General features: G+C 38.7%; 1 protein-coding gene across 2 annotated transcripts; it reads right to left on the bottom strand.

Annotated features, from left to right (window-relative positions):
- Nucleotides 1-845: 845 nt before the first annotated feature.
- Myl1 (myosin light chain 1) lies at nt 846-20,624 on the bottom strand. Of its 2 annotated transcripts, none has more exons than XM_050154241.1 (7): nt 20,403-20,624; nt 9,337-9,364; nt 5,444-5,587; nt 3,612-3,785; nt 3,074-3,151; nt 1,592-1,634; nt 846-1,089 (listed from the first exon to the last, which is right to left on the bottom strand). In XM_050154241.1, exons 1-6 carry the CDS (start codon nt 20,520-20,522, stop codon nt 1,606-1,608), a joined length of 573 nt encoding a protein of 190 aa, XP_050010198.1. In that variant the 5' UTR covers nt 20,523-20,624; the 3' UTR covers nt 846-1,089; nt 1,592-1,605. The 2 variants fall into 2 exon arrangements, with proteins under 2 accessions (XP_050010198.1, XP_050010199.1); XM_050154242.1 differs by lacking the exon at nt 20,403-20,624 and adding an exon at nt 10,375-10,422.
- Nucleotides 20,625-21,534: the final 910 nt, after the last annotated feature.

Genomic DNA, 21,534 nt, shown 5'->3' with positions numbered 1-21,534 from the left:
ACACTTGTGCGTGGGAAGCAAAACACGTCATAGTGGGAGAGGCATAGAAATAAACAGAACCCTGAGCGCTTGAGCAACAACCCCTTCATCCTGGGGAGGTCTGTTCGCTCTTTCTTTCTTTCTTTCTTTCTTTCTTTCTTTCTTTCTTTCTTTCTTTCTTTCTTTATTTTTTAAGTAACAGCTAAAAGACCACATTGGATTTTGTTTTTGAAGTCATCAGACAGAAAAGTCAAAATCTTTTACAGTTCTCCAATAGGCTAATTGTTACTACAAAGGAAATAGATCAAGCCATAAATAATGATTAACATAAATTTGGAGGACCCAATTTTACCTTAAATTGCCTATAGAGTCTATTAAAATGCCCCAGCACCTATCTGAATTTCCTGGTTCTTTATTTAACTTTTAAAATAATATGTAACTCCTAATCACTCATCTGTTATTGCTTTGTAGATTGTGATGACCTTAATGTTTTCTTTTTGCATTATTATTTATTCACCTTATTGTTTGTATTTGTGTGTATATGCAGGGAGTAGGACATGGCCCACATGTGTTGAGCAGAGGGCAAATGTGTGATTCCATTGTCTTTCGCCATGTGCATCCCAGGGATAAAATGAAGGTCTTCAAGCTTGCTGACACACTCCTTTACCCACAAAGCCATCTCATCAGGCCCTTCGGTGATAAGTTTTTAAAATAAATTTGTAATTCATCAGTATTTTTTATAATTTTCCTAAGAATTGAATTCTTAAAATCTATTTTCATTAAATAAAAAAGTAAGACACATACAACTTGAATATTCCAGTCTGACCAAGTTTATTGATACAGGGTTTTAAGAGTGTTGTGGACCCAAGTAGATGATAAAGATGGTGCTTGGACTTGAGATTATCAATATTTTATTCATATCCCCTAGAACAGAAGATGCCTGATTTGTGTGTTATGAAAAAAACTCAAGGCTTATAAAAATTTATGGGACCCTTCAGTATAGAATGGTCTAGGTTGTTTTGATCTTCATGGTAGTGGTAAGCAGATGTGGACTGTTAGCCTTGGGTGTTCTTGAACTGACATCTGGCCAGTCTTCCCAAACACTGTGTTCTGCAGGGAAACAGAAGCAAGTTAGATGTTTATAGCAGCTCTTTAAAAAGAACGTTCTGGAGGAAATGGTGAGCCAACACTCCCAAGGCAAGTCACACCCTTACTTTAACAACCTGCTTGTCAGCCCTTGAGCCTTAACTATTGCAACATAGTTTTTTAGGGCAGTATTTGTTAAAAGTTAATGTTATTCAAGAAATTTAGGACAGTAGTGTTACATGCCAACTAAAATTAAATAGTCTCTGGTTAGTTGAATTTCTACTGTTCAATTGTAGTAGAGTTTAAAAGACAGGGTTTGTAGACAGAAGCATAAGGATTTTCTTATACACGCATATAAATATGTTGTATCTATTGCCTGAAGAGGACAGCATATTCTGGCTAATATAAATAACCTACGATTAGGAGGCAATTCTTATTTTATCTAAAGCGTATGCAGTGAAGCTGTTATTTCTTTTAGCAAATTACCAGGCAAGCCTTGCGTATTAAAGAGGGAGTAGGTGTGTACCTTCCAGACTCGATTCAGACAGACATGATGTGCTTCACAAAAGCTGTTGGATAATACAGTGAAGAGTTAGAAAAGCCAAAGTGAACTGAAAAGAAGGTGAAATCTGACTTTATTTTCCAGATGACTATCAATTTCTCTCAATGGTATTATTAGAGGCTATTCTAAATAATATATTTATAACAAGCAAAGAGGAAATATTTTTTAGTAAAAATGAGTTTATAGCAAAGATTGATTGGTGTGGCTATATGCCTTTATTTCCTTCTCTTCTCGTTCCTTCTCCCCCTTTCCTGTTTTATTTTTTATTTTTTTCTTATGCTTTTTCTAAATTTGGGACACCATAGATTTATTGAAATGTGGCTGGTATTTGGAAAGATAAAGTTTATTGGGAATACTGTAAATTTCAAATAATATTACACAGCTTTATTTTAAATATTTATTTTGAGTAGATATTGCTTTCATACCCTTTGTGTGAAACTGCTGTAAACTGGCAACTGGCAATAAACTATGAGGTGGTATTTCTCTCTCTCTCTCTCTCTCTCTCTCTCTCTCTTTCTCTCTCTCCATCTCCCTTTATCCCTTCTTTCTGTGTGTATCTCTGTCCCTCCCCCCACACCCCTATGTCTGTGGCTCATCAGTCCTTTCCTCTCTCTTTCCCTTCTTCCAGCAGGGTCTCACTCTATAGCCAGGTCTGGCTCCTCTTTCTTCAGCTTCCTAGAATTATAAATGTATGCTACTATACCAAGCTATTAAATGATTTTCATGTAAACAGGGCCACCAGACAAAGAGTGCTTAATTTCAGTACCAGCCTTGCTGTAATGATTTGATCACCAATAAGTAACTACGTTTCTTTGACCTCCAGTTTCTTGATTCTCATGATTTTTGTCCTAGTAAAAGATTTCAAAATCTGTTCAACTCTGGTGTTGTATTGCACTTAATTCTAATTTAAGCCATGTCTATCCCTCAGGGATATTGTGGAAAAGCTAAGAGAAAACATAAGGAAACACAGGTTAAACTGTATGGGATTTCCAAAAGGCACTGGAATTAATTCTGCATATATGTTTGCGTTCTCATACAACTATCTCAGGATTAGGCCATTTACTTATAATAAATAAAATACATCAATATAGAAAGGAAAATAAGGTAAAGTTGGAAAGGAATCTATTGTTGGGTGGTGGGGGCATACACCTTTAATCCCAGCACTTGGGAGGCAAAAGTAGGAGAATCTCTGTGAGTTTAAGACCAGACTGGTCTACAGAGCAAGTTCCAGGACAGCCAAGGCTACACAGAGAAACCCTGTTGTGGAAAAAGACTACTAAACAAAGAAAGGAAAACTGGAAGGAAGGAAGGAAGGAAGGAAGGAAGGAAGGAAGGAAGGAAGGAAGGAAGGAAGGAAGGAAGGAAGAAGGAAAGAAAGAAAAGAAAAAAGAAGAAAAGGAATCTATCTTCAATCAAGCAAGAGCTGAAGGCGCACGCTGGCTGTACCTTCATAGTTGATGCAGCCATTGGAGTCTTCCTGGCCTGCCAGCAACGCCTCCACCTCTTCCTCCTTCATCTTCTCACCTAGTGAAACAAAACACTCTTAGAAATAAGACCTCAGAATATTTTCAAACTCTCAACACTAGTGATCAGCCATGGGCTTTTGAAATCATGATTAAACCCTTGCCTTCGAGGGGTCAAACTTGTCCCTCTTTGTTTGTCTGGCATTTGGGAGGCTTCCAGTAAGCTGATTCTGGATGGGTGGATGAAAATAACCAGTATCTCTCATGCCCCAACTATAACTTGTGAGGAGCACAAATGTTTGTTAACTCATGGCCAATGTTTTTTGTTATTACTTCACCCCCGAACAGTCTCACTTGTCACAGAGGCCAACGGAAAGAGTCAAAGACTTTTGACGCCTATTGTTTTCATGTTTCCTTTGTAGTCTTTGCCCTGTCTACTTTGATTATGACACGACTTTCCTGCCATGATCTTCCCGGTATACAATCTCTCCAGTTTAGCCCAGTGAAATGTATTCCCTTACCCAGAGTGGCAAGGACGTGGCGGAGCTCAGCACCCATGACAGTGCCATTGCCCTCCTTGTCAAAGACACGCAGCCCCTCAACAAAGTCTTCATAGCCTCCCTGGTCCTTGTTGTTGGAGATAGCTTGCATCATGGGCAGAAACTGCTCGAACTCGATTTTCTTAGCATTCATCTCTGGAAGAAGATTGCTGTTTGCACATTAATAGTCACCATAAGATACCACCTCTGGGTCACAAACCAAATACAAATGTTCAAGAAAATCTTCCCCAAATGCAAACGCTCATAGAATCTTCACACAACTTAAATTCCAGTGGATAAACTACTAACCTGACAAAAATACAGTAACAGGCAATAGTATGAGTTCTGTAGTCGCAGTGCTAAGCTTTCTTTCCAGATCAACACAACTCTGAAGCAGTAAGCAACTTTGCTAACCACTTTTTATTTTCATTCATTGTTCGTTTTTTAAAGATAGGCTCTTACTCATCTCTGTGTGGCCTCCAACTTGCCATCGGACTTCTGAGCTTCCGATTCCACTTTAAAAGTGTTGAGATTTATAGGTGTGTACCCCCAAATGTGGCTTACTTTTCTCTCTGGAAATTATTTTGCATGTATGTGGATGGACCTGAATGTATGTACGTGTGCGGCACATTTGCTCGTGCCTGCAGAAGGTGAGTAGGGTGTTAGAGCTCGCAGAACTAGAGTTACTGGTTGTGCTTCCTGATGTGGGTGCTGGGGACCTAACCCAGGTGCTCTGAGAGGGCAGTAAATGCCTTTAACTGCAGAGTCCTTTTTCAGCCTTGGCTCAACTCTTTTAACCTCTTTGTGCACCGTATTCTCAGCTTTAAAATAGAAGTACTGTACAATGTTGCTGTGAGATCGAATGAACCCACAGAATGAAAAGCTTGTTAAAATGCTTGGGACAATTTGATTACTTAATATATTTTATAAGTACTATGCTTGCTATAGTCCACAAGTATCAGGGAAGCAATATAAAATTTTCCATAATAACATAAACATAGTAAAACATTACTGAACTATATATAGAGCCTATGCTTGAGCTTTTGTGGAGTCTTCAATTTCTTTGAATTTGAAGTGATTTTTAAAAAGAGGTTCACAAGAAAATAGTGTGTGTCAAATATTGTGTGACATCCTAACTCCTTTCTTAATTCCTGGCCAGAAAGTCTAGAACTTTCTTCAGGATATCATACAAGCAACAGTAAACAGACCCAAAAGGTTGGATGTATGTGTTTATATATTTACACACATACATAAAAATAGCAGTAAAAGGGAAAGAGTCCATGAATGTGAGAGGGAATGAGGAGAAAGCACGGAAAGGGTTGGAAGGAAGAGACGTGGGAGGAAATGGAGAAAATATTATTATATTGGCTCCACAAGGAAACGAGGGAGATGATGCAATTATATTTTAATTAAAGCTAAACTAACTCTTAAAATGTACTTTTGCCTTTGAGGGTATGAACTCTGTAAAAGGAAATGTGCTCATTTATGCCTTATCTTACTGTCTACCAAGGAATAGTTGTTCTCTAGAGGGATGTCCTTATGATTATTTATGGCTTTCTACAAAGGGTGTATGCCTTGGACTTAGCCCTGGATTTAGATACCATGCTGTGCATACTGGTCTCATCCTTCCACGCCATTTCTCTCTGGTGTGATGTCTTATCACACCTGCAGGTCCTCAATGGAAGTTAACTCATATTATTATTATTATTAAAAAATGTTAAAGCTTCCCAGTCATGAGAGGCACCATCTGGAGCAAACTGAGTTTATTGTGTGGAAGACCGTTCATGATTTTCACTGATCTTCCAGGAACTTACCTTCATTGCTAGGGTTCCCGAGAACCTTCTTGACCTCTGCATTGGTGGGATTTGTGCCCAGAGCCCGAAGGACGTCACCCACTTGACTTAAGGTGATCTTGCATTCTCCTGTTCTGTCAAACAGGAGAAATGCCTCCTTGAATTCTGCAAGAAGCACGAGACATTCAGGCCCTGGTGGGAACTGGCTTTCAATTTCCTGGAACCTTCTAATTAACCCCAGGTCCTTCAAACTCTTCTCTGCTCCACCATTTCTTCCAACCACTCAAGTTACCTCCGGCTCTCAAACCGTCACGGAAAACCCTCTGGTGTTTCTGTGGGGAACTGTTCTGAAGCAGTCTTGCTAGTTTTAAGCCACATTATTAGTAATGTGGAATTAATTTTTAATTGTGGAAATTGGAGCTCCCAGTGATAGCAATTCCTATTTCTTTCATCTGTGTGGGAAGCAAAAGTCACTTAAAATATTCTCGTGCCTTGAGAAATCTCGAGAGTCTCCAAATAGTCCTTCAATTAATTGGCAATATTAGTAAAATTTCAAGAAAGCAAATTTCCAGCTGGGGCTATTGTATGTGAGTTTAACCCAAACTTTTTTTAAGTTTGTAGAAAAATCTTTGGGGCACCAATTTTATAGGCTGTCTTTTCAACTAGCTTCCTCCAGAAATAGATTATTATTATTATTATTATTATTATTATTATTATGTTCGAAGTGTGAGGCAGGCTTATAAGTTTTACAATGCCATTTAACCACTTCAGTGTCTGACTCAAAGAGGCTCCTACTATGGTTAATAAAGAAGGGAAATATTTTTGGAACAATTATTATGATATATTCATGTAATTCTGATTTAGCCCCCAAATAATCCATATGACCAAAAAAATCTTCATAATATAAGAACATTTTTTAAAATTAATATTTAATGGCATTAACTATAGATTCCCATGCAGCTATAAGAAAATAATGCAGAAAAAAATTATTTTCTCCTTTGTCTAGTTTTCTCCAATGTAGCACTGTGCAAATGTTTTGCGTTGTTTCATGTCCCATGTTATTGAAACTGAGATATTTGCATGGATGGACTGAGCTGCTTTTGTTCACATGCACATCTGTGTGTGAATTAAGGGTGTGTCTCAAGGCACTGCCTGTTCTCCCCACAGCAGCTCGGCCAGGTACTTTATGGCCTGTAATTCTGCTTTGATCGACCTGCTTCGCCTTCACAATTATAACCATAATAATTTAGAAATATATAATGAAACGCCTGGAAAGAGGGATACAATGGATTTAGGAGCCAGTAAAGGCATTTTAAAGGAAATATCTAAACTTAACTAAGTGGAAATTTCTGGAAAACCTGGAAATACTGATGGTGACTTACAAACGTTAACCCCAACAACCCTGGAACATTTGAATGAATTCACATTGGTGAATAAACTCTCAGAACTGAAAACAATCTTTTTTAGGTTACCTCAGTCTCCAGCAAAATATGCAGTCTGGAAAGGTCCCTCTGTTACTACCCTGATGCCCTGTCTCGCGAGATCTAAGATTGCACAGAGTCCTATATACACAACTAGCTATAGGCCATGCTACCATTCTTGTTTAAATCCTATGCTCTCACCATAATCTGCCCCAATCTGGATAAATGGTGCCTGAGCCTTGTGGTTTCATGAGTCACATACTATTTTTTATCTTTCTAAAGGTCACGTGGAACTGGACTCCTCTCGCTGCTGGCTCCAGATGCCAGACACAGTGCTCTGAGGGCTCTCGGTCACCCGGCTCAGACGCTGGTGTAGAAAAGGGACTTTAATGGCGGTAATGGAATCGCCCTGACATTATCTTTTAGTAACTTAAAGGCAGAGGCCAGAGAACTAATTCTTTTAATCGTGAACTTTTAGCTCAAGGTTTAGTTCTTGTCTTCAAGGTTCTAGAACAGACTGGAGACCTCCTTCCTCATAGACTGGCTATATTAACATTTATCATAACCTCACCATGTTCCTTTGTATATGCATTGCCTGTAGTCTTTGCTTAACCTCAAGAACAGACAACAGTGCAAGGAAACTTAACAGTCTTTCCTATTTGACCTGTAAGAATATATCAGCTGATCTTCTGCCCAGAACCACACCATTTCCAAAACCTCTGATGATGGAATTATTTTCCATCTGTCGTATAATGGTGGTGTTGAACACTGAATTGTGACTGGCGACCTTTAAGATACAGACTTTAACATTTATGATTTAAAAATTAATTAATGCTTAAGTAAGCATATGTAGCTGGTGGTCATGCTAACAGACAGCATGAGTCCTAAGACTCCCAAATGCTGTAATCTTCTTTGTTTTTCTCTCCTCTCCTTCAAGCCAAATAGAATTTATGAACAACATTCTTCACTCATTAAGCAAGAACACACATTCAAGTGGTCTTGGTTTATTCTGAAAGCACAGAATTCTCACTTAGTTTAAATAGTTTACATTTGTGTTTCTGACATAAAGAAAAACAAACCCAGGCCAATGTATCAATGTTTATTCAATTCTGTGGCTAAAACCTGTTTTCAATATTGGGTGATAGGTCTCACACTCAACACTAAGTGCATTCGTCTCAGCACGGGTTTTTGAATCTTTCATTGTTTGATCCAGTGATAGTTTGGCACCATAGTAATAGTCTAGGTAAGGAATTGTAGAGGGCTGGGAGGCAGGGTTAATGATGTAGCTGCATCACCAGTTAAAGGTATACTTAAACAAATTGGAACCATCATATCCTTTAAGACAAATCCTTCATAGTATAACTTTAAACATTCTTGAGTTAAAAGTCATCTAGCCATCTAAACTGTCTACCTGAGGCCAATAACCACGATATCGATATCAGTGAGTTTGTACTACAGCAAATAACCTTTTGTTTCAAATCGATACCCAGACAGCATCAAAGCAAACATGATCCTGAAAGAGACTGAACAGTGTGAAAGCCTTAGGCAGAGAACTCTTACTAATCATCCGTAGTTATTTGTACTTTATATATTATACTATGCTATATATTATTATGGCCAATCTCCTAACATATAATATCACATAACTAAACTGATTGTGTCTCTCCTTTCTGCAAATGCATTCTACTTAGTTTATCCACATATTATGATGATTTCACCCCATAAAAAATTCTCCCTATACTTCCTAATGCAAAAATCAAGTTTGTTTGGGATATTGGACCCTGTTGAATGCAAACACAAAGGGAAAAAGTTAAAGTTTTAAGGAAGCTACCCAGGGTCTCTTCAATCCTAAAAAGTTTGAGACGCATCGATAGCATCTGTTCCTAAGAAAAACTGCCTAGCCCATTTGAACTCATACAGAATTATGACCCTATTGCTAATTCTTTGGTCATTGAGGAGGAAAGACCTATCATTTCTCCAGTTGTCTGTTTCATATTCCTTAACAAGGTGTTGGATTAGGATCCTTCTCTGTGAATCTTTTCTAGTTCACAATTCTGTTTCCATAGAAACTAGACAGGTTTGGCTGTCAGGGCAACTTTCATAATCAGTTTTGTTTTTCAGATTGAACACTCCAGGCCTATCAAATCTCTCTCTAGGCTTTGACTAGTAATTTAGTTTTCTAGAACCTATATCTTTGGTGAATATATTATCTATGATCTTTCCTAGTGCTTCAAGTTCATCTTATTTAGGACTCAGTAGCTACACGGACTTATAGTCTATTTTTTCTTTCCTTACATCTTTGGTCACTGACTATAAGCAAGGGCTTCAGTTATACAGGTTTATATTTAGAGTGTTTGAAAGCAATTTCTATTTAGAGGAACAACCCCAGTGTGGATAACTAGGCAGCACTTAGCCCATCCCAAGGGAGTTGGTTTTCTCACTTGCCATCTCTGGAAGTCTGCACATATGAACCGCTACGGCTTTTAAACTTACCCTCCTGCTGCTCCTTAGAGAACTCGATCTGTTAGAAAAAAATTAATCATAAAATATATTTTAACCGGAGAAGAGCACCCTGATATACAAGTGCATCCAGCTCATTCCCCGGGTGCTCTTCAAAGTGAGCTCCAGCAGACAGCCCAGTTTTCGGAGCCCCGGCATGGAATGGACGCGAACAGTCTAAGCCACAAAGGAGCATGCTGTGGAGTTAAGTGACATTTTAGAGACAGGCAGAGAGCTCTGCCTTCCGTAGAGAAGCTCAGATCACTTACCCGCAATCTGGTCAGCGCTGAAGGACTGCAGTGGCAAGAGGGAGGGAGAGAGAGAGAAAGAGCTTTCAAATGCATTGACAGAACGAGTGCTCTCTGCTCTGAGCGCTTAGGAAACCATGTGGGTGCTCTCAGCACAGGACGGGTGTGTGAGGGCAATTTTGAACCTATGAGCATAAAAATCTATTGCAAGAAATAATTTAAAAAATCTTTTCTCAGTATCTTAATGATGTAAAAATATTAAAAATGCTAAATCGAGCCATCCTAGAATGCCATTAGTGGTGTATATTTAGCATATGTCTGGTAAGATACATTTAAAACTGCAAATAGAACGGTGTATAAAAACCACCGTAGGTCTTTCTGCTTCATTGGCATATTTGTACTAGTGTACGAAACTGAAGAATCAGACACGGTTTGCTTCCTGTTAGCTGGGAGTTATCACTGGCGTCTACGTAGGCACACCGTTTCACTAGCTGCACTTTTCCCCTCCACATCTAGATGAATCTTACGTGAAATGGCAAAGGCAGCTGAAGCACACAGACCGCTCTGGGGAGGGAGACGCATTTCTCCCCATCCGCTGCAATAGTTGGAAGTCATTTCTTCTATCTTCATCATAGATCCCCAAAACCAGCGCTAGGTTCCCGAATCCTTGAACTAAATAGGTTCTCCCCTCCGTGCTGTTCCTTGCCCGCCTGTCCCCTCAGTAAGCTCCTGCTGCCCACTGTCTCCTTCTGTAAAGGACATACTGTTTTCTTGAAGGACCCACCATGATGGAGTTCTGGGCTGCAACACAGCGGTGGGGCTGGCGAGCAAGCTGAAGGCAGCGCCGATCCCTGAGTGGAGTCTTTCTTCTCGGTGGCTTCCTTTTATTTCTGGTCAAACTGACCTCATGTCTAGCATCGGATTTCACAGGGCAGTTGCCACTCCTCCCGGAGGAGCTCTTCAGCTTTCTTAGGGCAGAGAGAAAGAGGGACGTGCACCCTAGGGCTATTTTTAGGAACCCAGGGCCTAGAAGTGAACAGCCCTCGTGAGACCGAAGCCTGTCAGTACTTTTATGGTCTTTACCTCTGAGATGTTCTCTGCAACCTCTTCCTTCAAGACCTTTCTTTGCTCATGGAAAACTCGGGATTCTTCTAGGGCTCAGGCTTCTGCTGGGTAATTATGGACCTTGCAAATGTCTAGTCAGCAAGTCTGGAACTTCTTGGATGAAACTGGCTTGAGTTTTCAAATAGTAACTGGTATAGAAAGAACACTCTCCCAAACTCCATCCCTTATGGTAATGTTCTGAGGACTTGTGAAGACCTTGTGTGCTCTGTATATTTCCTAAGATTTCCTAGGACACACCCACATGACAACTGGTCAGCGTCCCAAATCTCCATTAGGATTATACTTTTGTAAGCAATATTCTCAAAAGAATAATCTAAGCAAGAATGGATTGGGGTTCCACTTCCTACCTCGTCTCTTTGTCTCCTGACATTAGGTTTGGGTATGTCCATTCTTCCTTGTTTTCCTTATTATATAGACTATGTTATTTTTTTATTTTCTGAAATTCTTAGCAGTCAAGAAAACTGACACATTAATTGTTTTATTTTTTTGTTTCTAAGTTCTTACTAAAACCAGTCTGTCCTGTCCAATCTGCAGACCAAGAATCAAAAAGCCCAAAGTAAGGCTCACGGAGTGCAGAATAGAACTTTAACATTTTCAAGGTGTTGGAGGGAGTAGGCCAGCAATGGGCTTCTACAGCAGCTTATCTGAGAACAGGGAAAACTGGAACGGCTGTGGGGATGATCAGCTTAGGGTGTCCAGAAACAACTACACAACTCTCTACACAACTCAAGTATCTCAAGTGGAAAAAGACGAATTGTGATTTCTGCAACCGCCCTTAAGGACGGTATCCATAGAGATCATCATGTGTGCCGCTCGCCCTCCTACTATTCCAGAATATACAGCTAAATGGATAACTCTTCTTCAAAATACATAATCTTCTGCACATATGACAATATCACAGTGATACACTTTGTTCTGTATAATTATTAGATGCTAATAGAATATTTATTAGATTCTAATTAAAATAATGATTAGATGCCTATCAAAATATTAAAAAATATATGTATCACCTTTGACCTAAAGTTCACAAGTTGTGAAAACAGTCTTACAGGATCTTGAGTCTCTTGATGAAGAATGATAATTTTGAAGTTAGTAGTACCTGGGTCAACATGTCTTCATAAACAAATTGATATTTTAAGAGGTTACTGGGGAATGATAGTTAATAGAAAAATTAAACATACTTTGAATCATTAGAAATAAAATGGGGGAGGGTATTAAAACTGAAAATTTTAATCTTTAATAATTCTGTAACTTAGAATGTCATGATTTTGGGTGTCTAAGTTAAAGTTCTATAGAACATACCTTTTAATCTTCTTTCTCAATTTTGTAATTATATTTTTGTATTTGTCCTTTAATGTTGTACTTTAATGTTGATGTAATTGTATTTATGTGTTTGTACCATTAAATTCGAGTTTGCTAGCCATTACTGAGAACCAGTATTTGACGCCAGTAACTGAATATTACATAGAAGTTGCCTTATTGCCAACAATGATAATTTTCACATTTCACCTTTTTTCAGGTGGAAAAGTGTAGCCTTGAATTATGTGGAACATGATCAAATTTTATAAAAACTTGTGGGTAAACTGGAAAATCAGCACAGAACTTGAATTTATGTTGTGAACAAGCTATCCGTAACCACTTAGACACCATCTAAAGGTTTGCTGTTACTATGAAAACAGAAGCTACAGAGTGGTAAGGAACTACTCAACTACTTCATCCCAGTTTTTTGCTATATCTTTATCATATTCCTGTAAGACTGTTTTTACAACTTGTGAACTTTAGGCCAAAGGTGATACATATATTTTTCATATTCCGATAAGCAAGCATCTAATCATTATTTTGATTAGAATCTAATAAATATTCTATTATTTTTTAACATACTGAAAATCAAAATATAAACGTAAACATATCAATTGACACAATAAAGCTTAAACTATAGCTATGAGAAAAGCAGTCCTTCTCCTGTCCACTGATAGGATGACACACTGCCTCTGGCCTCTCCTCCTTATGGTAGGAATACTATCAGCTGTTTGAGCGAATGCTTTATCTGCTCCCACAGCAATTTGGTTTGGGCCTCAGTCTGGGAGCTCATCACCCAGTGTGTTTCAAAGTTGGTTTAAATCTTTCTTGTCTGGCGAGCAGCCCACTGTTCCCTCCTCTTTTCATATTAAACATTCTTCCAGCCTTCACAAGAACTCCTCTTCGTCCAAGTACGTGTCCCTCTTTACGGCACACCTGGCTCCTTTTTTCTACTGCAAGCTCGTCAGCTTTCTTGCTTCATCTGCTGGGAAGCCCAGGCCAATGCTAAAAGGCCGTGGCTTGTTTCTGATGTGGACCTGGATGTGTTTTAACACAGCATCTCTCTCTAGAACACTGACTTTGCCTTGTACTTATGGTCTCTTCTATTCCAGTTCTATCAGGTTCCTCTCCCCTATTAAATGCTTAATAAATTTTCATTCAATTGAAGCCATTAGACCGTTAACACACTAAACTCCCTGGTGCACTCACTGTGGTCTGGCTGTGTCCCAAGTTTCTCTTTTGAGCATAAGCTTTCCCTCTAGAGTATTATATCCCCAGAAATTTTATCTCTTATTTTACAAAGCTTACATTCCGGAGAAACTACGTATATTCTCTGCATCTTCATTCCCCAGAGCACAGTAGGTACACTCATCTAAAATTCTTTACCATTTATATCTCTAGCATTTTCCTTTAAATTCCTTTATATGAATGCTTTTGGTCCAGAGTTCTAATTTGTCAACCTTCTATTTCTTTTTAAAGGCATCTATGACCTGATCCTATGTCTTCATCTCACACGTTAGTAAAAGGACACATCCCACAGGGCTGTAGCTCCCCCATTCCCGTTTGGTGTTGAGTTTAGGTAAAAAGCAGTCTGTAAGGCATCTGCTACCATGAAGAGTTTTTACTGCAGTGGTAATGGGCTGTTTTGATTTGAGAATTGTCTTTCAGGTAGTAGTCATGAAGTTTGGTTCACTGACTAAAGATAAGTCTTCTGGCATCTAGAAGGAATTGCTTTATAGGAAAAAATATTACAATGCAGTTAAAATATAGAACTGATATATTTTAAATTTTAGTGTCTCAGAAGAACAACAACTGTATTAAAGAAATGTATGGTATTGAATACTAAGGGAAATGCCCTGGAAGGAACATGGACGATGATGGTCAAAGCTCTCCGTATTTCAGGGGGATGAACAGATGCCAATGACTGGAGCTAAGAAAAGAAGATGCTGAAACCAGAGACAGTTAAGAGAACATTGTTGGATACTCTCTGCCTTCCTGCCTGGCTGAGAGATCAGAGTTAGACGTATATATGCCTTTAAGAAAAAAAATTAAACTAATTTTTCTTACAGTTTCAAAAATCACCAAAATGCCATTAGGAAGAATATTTAAAACTCTTAGAACGTTGTGCTTCACAGTAAGTCACTGAAGGCCGATAGAAAGAAATTTCTCTCCTTATTATTCTGAGCCCAACAAAACGGATTTAGGGTGCTTATTAAAGTATTATATAAACGGGAGAAACTAGAGCATTGAGGACATGGTGCCGGCCCAGGCTCTCTGAAAGAGCTATTAGAAGGTTAGATTGGATTCGTTGGTTTGAATGACACTAACCTGGGAGGGCTATGTTCAGCAGGCTCGGGCTGGCCCTCTGAATTCTGTCGCCTAAGCACAAAACCCATGCAATTAAAAACAGCTCAGTTTAGATCTGCAGGAACCACTAGCAACCTAAGTGAATTTTGATACAACTTTCAGAATGTGATCCAAGTCGGCTCCTTTCCAGCTTTCTCTCCTCCTTTTTCATAGTTAATACATATGAGAAAGAAATGTAAAATTTCTTGTGAGCTATACTTTTTTGCACATTATCTATTTTTATGTAATTTCTTAAAAAATAAAAAAGTGATTTTGTTCCTTCATTTTTTAAGTTTTATAATGTAAGCATTCAAAAAATGTTGCACACGCTAAGAAATTATAATTATGTTTTTCCCATTTGTCTGGAATAGAAGTTTCTTTTTAGAACTTATATGGAGATAAATAAATACTAAATATTCTTCTAGAGATTTTGATGGGATACATGGAAAGCTAAAATGGGGTCTTATTCTGGGTGTCATGACAAAGCCTGTGTGGCTTGATTTAAATAATATCTCCAAATTAATTTTCTGAATATATGATTTCTTGGATTGCTTATGGGTCTAATATGTTCTGAATTTTCCATCTTTAGTTAGTAGGGGCTCCTGCAGCTTACTTTATGGAAAAAGACAATTATGCTGTAATCATTTCAAAAAAGAAAAATGTATCAAAATGTAATTTCACAGCAGCATATTCAAGTCAACTAGATTTTTATGCACAGGAGATAATATATTCTTGGGTGGCTTGTAGTCAGGAAACAGCCCACTCCCAAGGACAGAAGGAAAATGCCTAACTTAGGGAAAGCTCCCCCACCCCTCCAACTTCAAGTCACTAGTATTAATTTCTGATTAGAGCAATTTATCAGCCATATAATTTAAAATTCAACCAGAATATTCTGAAGTCATGGATACTTTTATATTACAGGTTTTGCTTTCACGATTCTGGTTTTGGGCGAAAAACGGAAACATTGACTAAGAAATTAAACTATATACTTTCGTATGTTCACACAGAAGTGTTTCAGTCCGAAGAGAAGAAAGTACAGTCTCAGCAGACTAAATATAATCCTTCCACAATTTCCATGAGTCAGACGGGTGTGTAATTAGGGAACGACTTCTAAAGGCAACGTGCCAGGGCTTCATTTGCAGTACTGAAATGTCAAGGGCTAAACGGGGCACCATCACTTGGTGGGCTCCTCGTCTCGCACAGGTTTAACCATCCTTAAAAGAATGTCAGTTTCGCCTTCAGTTGACGAATGCGTCTCTTTGAGCTGAGTTTTACTTTTCGTAACTACACCTCGAAATGTTGCCGTGGAGAGAGTTCCACGATGCCCTTCAAGGTTTTCCCTCCCTTCACCCGCTCTGTTCCCTCACACGTAAAAGATGAAAGACATTATTGACTCTTACTCATATGCTTAAATAATTCTTCCCCGTTTCCCCCGAGGATATATTGCTTTCGCTCATTTTTTTTTAAATTAGAAATTGACTCTATGTATTTGTCTCATGCTTTTCCCTAGTGATATTATCGTTAATTTTTAACCATATCTATGACATTGCCGGTTCTGCTTATCAACTCCAAAAAATGCTAATTAAATTAGTGTGTTTATTTATGAGCAAGTAGAGGTCTCATCTCAGGAGATTAGCCCTATGATGGCAGATTTTATTTGGTATGTCTGAGGTTTATTTAGTGCAAGACCACAAATGTCTTAAAATTCAACATTTTGTTGTAGATGGAAGTAATTTTATATCCATTTTTGTTTATAAATTTCTACAGGGAGTTGGGACAAAGTGAATAAGATGCCTTCGAAAACGCCTAAAATTTCACTGTCTGTCTATAAAACAGAATGTGTACTCCCCAACAACAGGTGTAAGGGAGGGTAAGGGAAGCTGTGAGAAACAGAACACTCAGAACTGCCAAGGTCAAAGTCTTGCGAAGCCGCTCTGCAGCGGACCTCTCCCGCCCTCTCCTGGCGGCACAGGACTGTGCGCTGTACTATAGAACAGCTCTGCGCCCCGCCCCGCCATCTGCCCACTCTGGGTTCTAACTAAAAAGACAGCAGTTTGTTTTTAGAAACCGGAAGTAACTGAACGCGTAACACGGTTTACTATGGATTTGCCCTGCTGGTGAAGTCTCTTACCTTCCGCTTAGCTAGTTATTTGATGATGGGCCTCGAGTAAGTTCAGTTTCCTCCATGGGAATAGATAAAACAGTCTTTATAACGTTGGAAAAGCTAAATGTGAAAACAATCCAGGATAAAATCACAATGGATGTTGAGTGCTATTATGACAGTGGGGCTTATGATATTCAGTCTTTTATGGAACCTGTTTTCAAACATGTCCAGAAATTCCTTGAATGGAATTGGGTTTATTTTAGCCTTGCTAGAAATGAAAGAAAATAAATACAGGTGATCCCAAAAAGTTCCCATGTCTGAGCCAAAATAAATCTACACCCTGGACCTCATGCACGATATACAATGTGCCCTCACTGAACATTCAGGAAATACACATGTTTGGGAACAGCATACATCCAAGTTCCTCGCTAAATCTAACATTTCAGTCTTTCTGCGACTGTGTTCGGTTACTGTTTGGAGATGTGTTGTTTGGCAGAGTTTCTGTCAATGCATTCTTTACCACTACTGGTTTTGTAACACCGCTGCAGTATCCAGTCAGGATTGAATGACCAGACTGGGGCATGGATACAATGCGAATTAAAATGTGAGCAACGCGTGAGTCTCAACTCACAGCAATCTTGGCTTACCAGCCAAAGCATGCACCATGCAAAACAAAACAAAAAAAAATAATAAATAAAATAAAACCACTTTCATATTTAAAATCTCTTAAGATCCAGGCACGCGGTTATCCCCTCGGGCATTTATTTCCACCATTTTGCTTGGTTGCAACCAATATTCACTCCTTCATTTGCACCCAGAATCATAGTGGCGGGTTTCGAGCCCTACAGATGTGATCCTGGGAGGCAGCGTCATTCTAGGACGGGGCTCTGTCACTGGAGGCAGCAGCTCTCTGAAGGCAGAGAGCGCTGAGAACTACCAAGAACGGTAGTACTGGTGTTCACACGCCAGTGGAACTTTGTGAAAACGCTGCTCACAGGAATGTGTATGGGCACAGAGACTCCCGAAGGCTTTATGTCAGAGCAACTGAACAAACATTCTAAATAAAGAGCTAACAGGCTGGGAAATCAAATCAGAAAAGCACGTTTAAGCAAACTAATCAGAAATATCCAAGATTGTTCAGAGTTTATGGTGAGTCAAATATGGGTATTTTAAAATGGACCATGGTCTTAGCTGGGCAAAGTATTGAGGAATGAATTTAATGATTGTTGTGTCCTATATATAAGTACACTTCAGCATTACCCGCAGTTTAAAAGATAGATTTCTAATCTTATAAGGTTTATGAAATAAATCCTATAATCCAATTAAGTTTAGGCCTTTATACAGTTTTCAGAAAGTTAATGAATATGTATATAGATATATTCATTTTCTCTGCTTGAAAAAAATTTATAACTTACATGAGAAAATATATCTAAAAACATCAAATGATTAAAAGCATCATAATAGGAAACTCTGTAACATACTTTCTAATTAACCTGTTATCTGCTGGGATAAAATGAAATTTTATAAAGCTCCCAAGTTGCATCATAGTCTCTGGCATTGCTAAAACCCTTCCAAATATGTACTGATTTCATTCTGATGAGGGGAAATCATCAAAGGAATTGACACTCCTTTCCACAAATGAGATGGCTTCGGTTTCTTCCTTACTGTCCCCGTCCATTAGGGAGGGTTCTTCTGAAGGAAACAAAAGGTTAATTTCTCTCCATTTCTTCAAGATTTGTTTGAAGCCGAGCAGTGGTGGCCCACGCCTTTAATCCCAGCACTCGGGAGGCAGAGGTGACAGGTGGGTCTCTGTGAGTTCAAGGCCAGCCTGGTCTACAGAGCTAGTTCCAGGACAGGCTCCAAAGCTACAGAGAAACCTGTCTATAAATAAATAAATACATAAATAAATAAATAAATAAATAAATAAATAAATAAATGTTCATTTGACTTCTGTTCTATTTGTTTTCCTTCTCACAGTCTACCCTGTGTCTTGCTTGGCAATGGTGGAGCACACTGAATTTGTACAACTCTTAAACTTCTTCAGTTTTTCTTGCTCATACCAGCATTAATTTAAAACAAGGATGGGAGGCTAAGGCGGTGTCACAATTCAGGGAAGCGCTCCTCCTCTGCGGCTGGAACAAGAGATTTGCTTAATTTCTGGATTAAAAAACTGATGTTAACAGAGCGTATTCACTTACTTTTTGACACACAGTTCCTCTGGGACAAAATCAAAGCGTGCTTTCATTAGTGGGACACTTCTGGTATTTTTTTTTAAAGAGGCACATTCTCTTTTCTTCCGGAAGTCTATCTCAGGAACAGGGATGATATTGTCTCATAAATCACAACAAATATAAAAAGAACGGCCTCAACACTGACTTAAAGTTCTAAAGTCGTTAAAGAGTGCACATTGGAGAACCAGGAAGGACAGTGGCGGCTGTAATCGTCAGCCTGCATCTGTAAAGACATCAGCTAAGATCACCAAAGATGAAAGATTTGGTTTCTTTTTAATTAACTATAAGCATCTCGTCCTAAAAAAAAAAAATTCCAGAAGATCCAACATGCAGTTTTTTTTAACTGGAATTCATCAGTAAAGTTCTATCCTACGACCAAGTTTTCTCAAATGTAACTTCAGGTGCAAATAAAGATTAGACATTTGCCATAGCATGTTTGCCTCTTTGGAACATGTCTCATTTCATATTTAGCTGAAAGTTACAAAAATTATGACTATATTTGGTTTCATCACATAAGTGCATGTGAGTTCTGATTCAATATTATTTTAGGGACTTTTTTTAAAGGCTCCATGATTATATTAACATACTCAATGTAATGTTTGTGGGTAAGTCAGCGTTGTAACTTTCTCATACAGTGTCAAGATTGAGACATCAGATGTACTACACACAGCACCCTTGGCTTGGATGGAAGGATCACCTCATAAGCACTTTGACTCCGTCCTTTTCCATATAAGGCTGGGTTCCTTAGATGAAGATTTTCAATCTGCCCTGAGGACTAATCTAAGCCCAGTTAATGAGGAGAGGTGGATATCTGATGTGTCGCTGAGAGGTAGCAAGGACATTCATTCGTCATTTTCCAAAATAATCTTTTTTGAAGCTGAAAACTTGGTTCATAGAAAAGTGTTCACACACACATACACACACACACACACACCACATTCTGGCCTTAGTTCAAGATCAGTATGTAAAAGGCTCAACACACACTAACAGCTATAGAAATGACAGAATATATAAATACATATATTATGTACGTAATATATATTCACAAATCTGAATTAAGTGCTGTATACATATAAACATGATGATAGTTATAGTCACTGAAGCACTCGAGTGTGTGGTTTTCTGCACTGAGATTGCACCAAGTGGTGTATGAAATTTTATTAAGCAAGTTGAAGAGGAAATTAACTTGAATTGCAAATTTATTTTTCAGATGAAATGAAACAGCTGTCAAATAGATGTGTCCAAGACAGCTGGGTTATCAGCTGTCTTCAACTTTCTGGAAACAAGCAGAGGCTAAAACCTTTTTTTTTTTTTTTAATGATGTAGTTTTAGAATCAGGGATCCAATTTCCACGGAGATTTTATTTTAAAAATGCACTTCTTAAATATTTGTAAATGTGAAATCTTTAGATGGGCATATCTCCCCCTAAATTGCACTTTGACAAATTAGGGGGAAGTGGAAAACAGAATCAGCAAATACTGATCAACGAGAAAAGAGCAAACAAAAACCTCACTTGTAGTCCCCAGTCTTAAAAACGTCACTGGAATTGTATGCTGAAACCCATGTTTTTAAGCAGGGTTCCTGGCATCTAAAACACCAGTTCAATGCCATTCCTTTCAATGAAAAATACACCTCTTCACAAACTCCTTGAGTTCCTTAGTGCTGAGAGATGTTTCAGTGACCAAACCGATTCACCTGTTTAGTTACCTTAATAGCAGACAGGTCGATTTTTTCTTCTTTAGGTTTGGCTGGGGCTGGGGCCGGGGCCGGGGCTGGGGCAGGGGCAGCAGCAGCAGCAGGCTTCTTCACGTCTTTCTTTGGTGCCATTTTGATTAAAAGGATGGGTTAACAAAAGAAAGATCTCCTCCAAGAGAACCTGTCAAAGAGACACTTGGAAGAGCTGTGGCGGCTCTCTTGACCTGCAGCCCAGCGTCTGGAGGTTGGACCCAGAGTGTTGAATGGTATAAGGGCATGCATATATATTTCACTTAGTGCCTAACAGAACCTTGACACACGCGGCTGGATTGGACAGTTCAGTTGTCCCGGGGGGTGGCATTCCGGCTCAGACTATAAATGGAATCTAAAGGGTCAGGGCTTCCTCAAGTTTTTTGAACGCCTCTTGCTTTTTTTTTTTTTTTTTTCTCCACCTCCATATATAAAGGAGAAAGATGCCTGGCGAAGCCAGCCGTGGCTGGTTTGGAGACAGCAGGTGGACATACCTTTTTCTTAGTAGAATTACAGTTCTATTGAAGCTGTAAATCTTTGCTTTCTTTCCATCTTAAGAAACTTCGCCGTATTCAATTTCAACTCGGAATTTTGGCAGAGGCCATCAACAACTTTCACCCAGCTTCTTCTCTGCTCCTGCCCCTCCCTCCTTGGCTATGGTTTGCACGAATATGTTGGTCAGCAAAGAGGTCACTGGTAGTGTTTAAAAATAAAAAGCAGACGTAGAAGGAAAGTCTGTCAAGTCTTAAAGCAGTTTCCTTTCTAAGGAGTACAGGCTCTGTCCCTCTCTATGTCCGTCTACTATGTCTCTGCCCTAAAAAATATTTTTAAAATTATTTCCTATAGCTTCATTTTTTGGTATAATTTGATGAAGAATGATAGTAAAATAATTTCCAGACAAAGCATGCATTTAGCCTCTTTTCTTTCTAAATGACATAAAATAGAATTATTTGTCACCAAATCTTATATCCATGTCAGAGGGACAAATAGACTTTAGGGAAATAAACCAATAAAATGTCTTTAACTATCAAAACAGTACATGTTTTGCTGGAAACTAGATATTTACTATTTCTTATTTTTGTTCCTGGCTTCCAGTTTGCAAGGCTAGACTCCT

The sequence above is a fragment of the Alexandromys fortis genome, unplaced genomic scaffold, assembly GCF_014885135.2.
Source record: "Alexandromys fortis isolate MF-2015 unplaced genomic scaffold, M_Fortis_MF-2015_v1.1 scaffold_40, whole genome shotgun sequence".
In the NCBI taxonomy this organism is placed as follows: Eukaryota; Metazoa; Chordata; class Mammalia; order Rodentia; family Cricetidae; genus Alexandromys; species Alexandromys fortis.
Note: the sequence above shows the minus strand (reverse complement) of the source record. Positions and strands in the feature narration are given on the sequence as shown.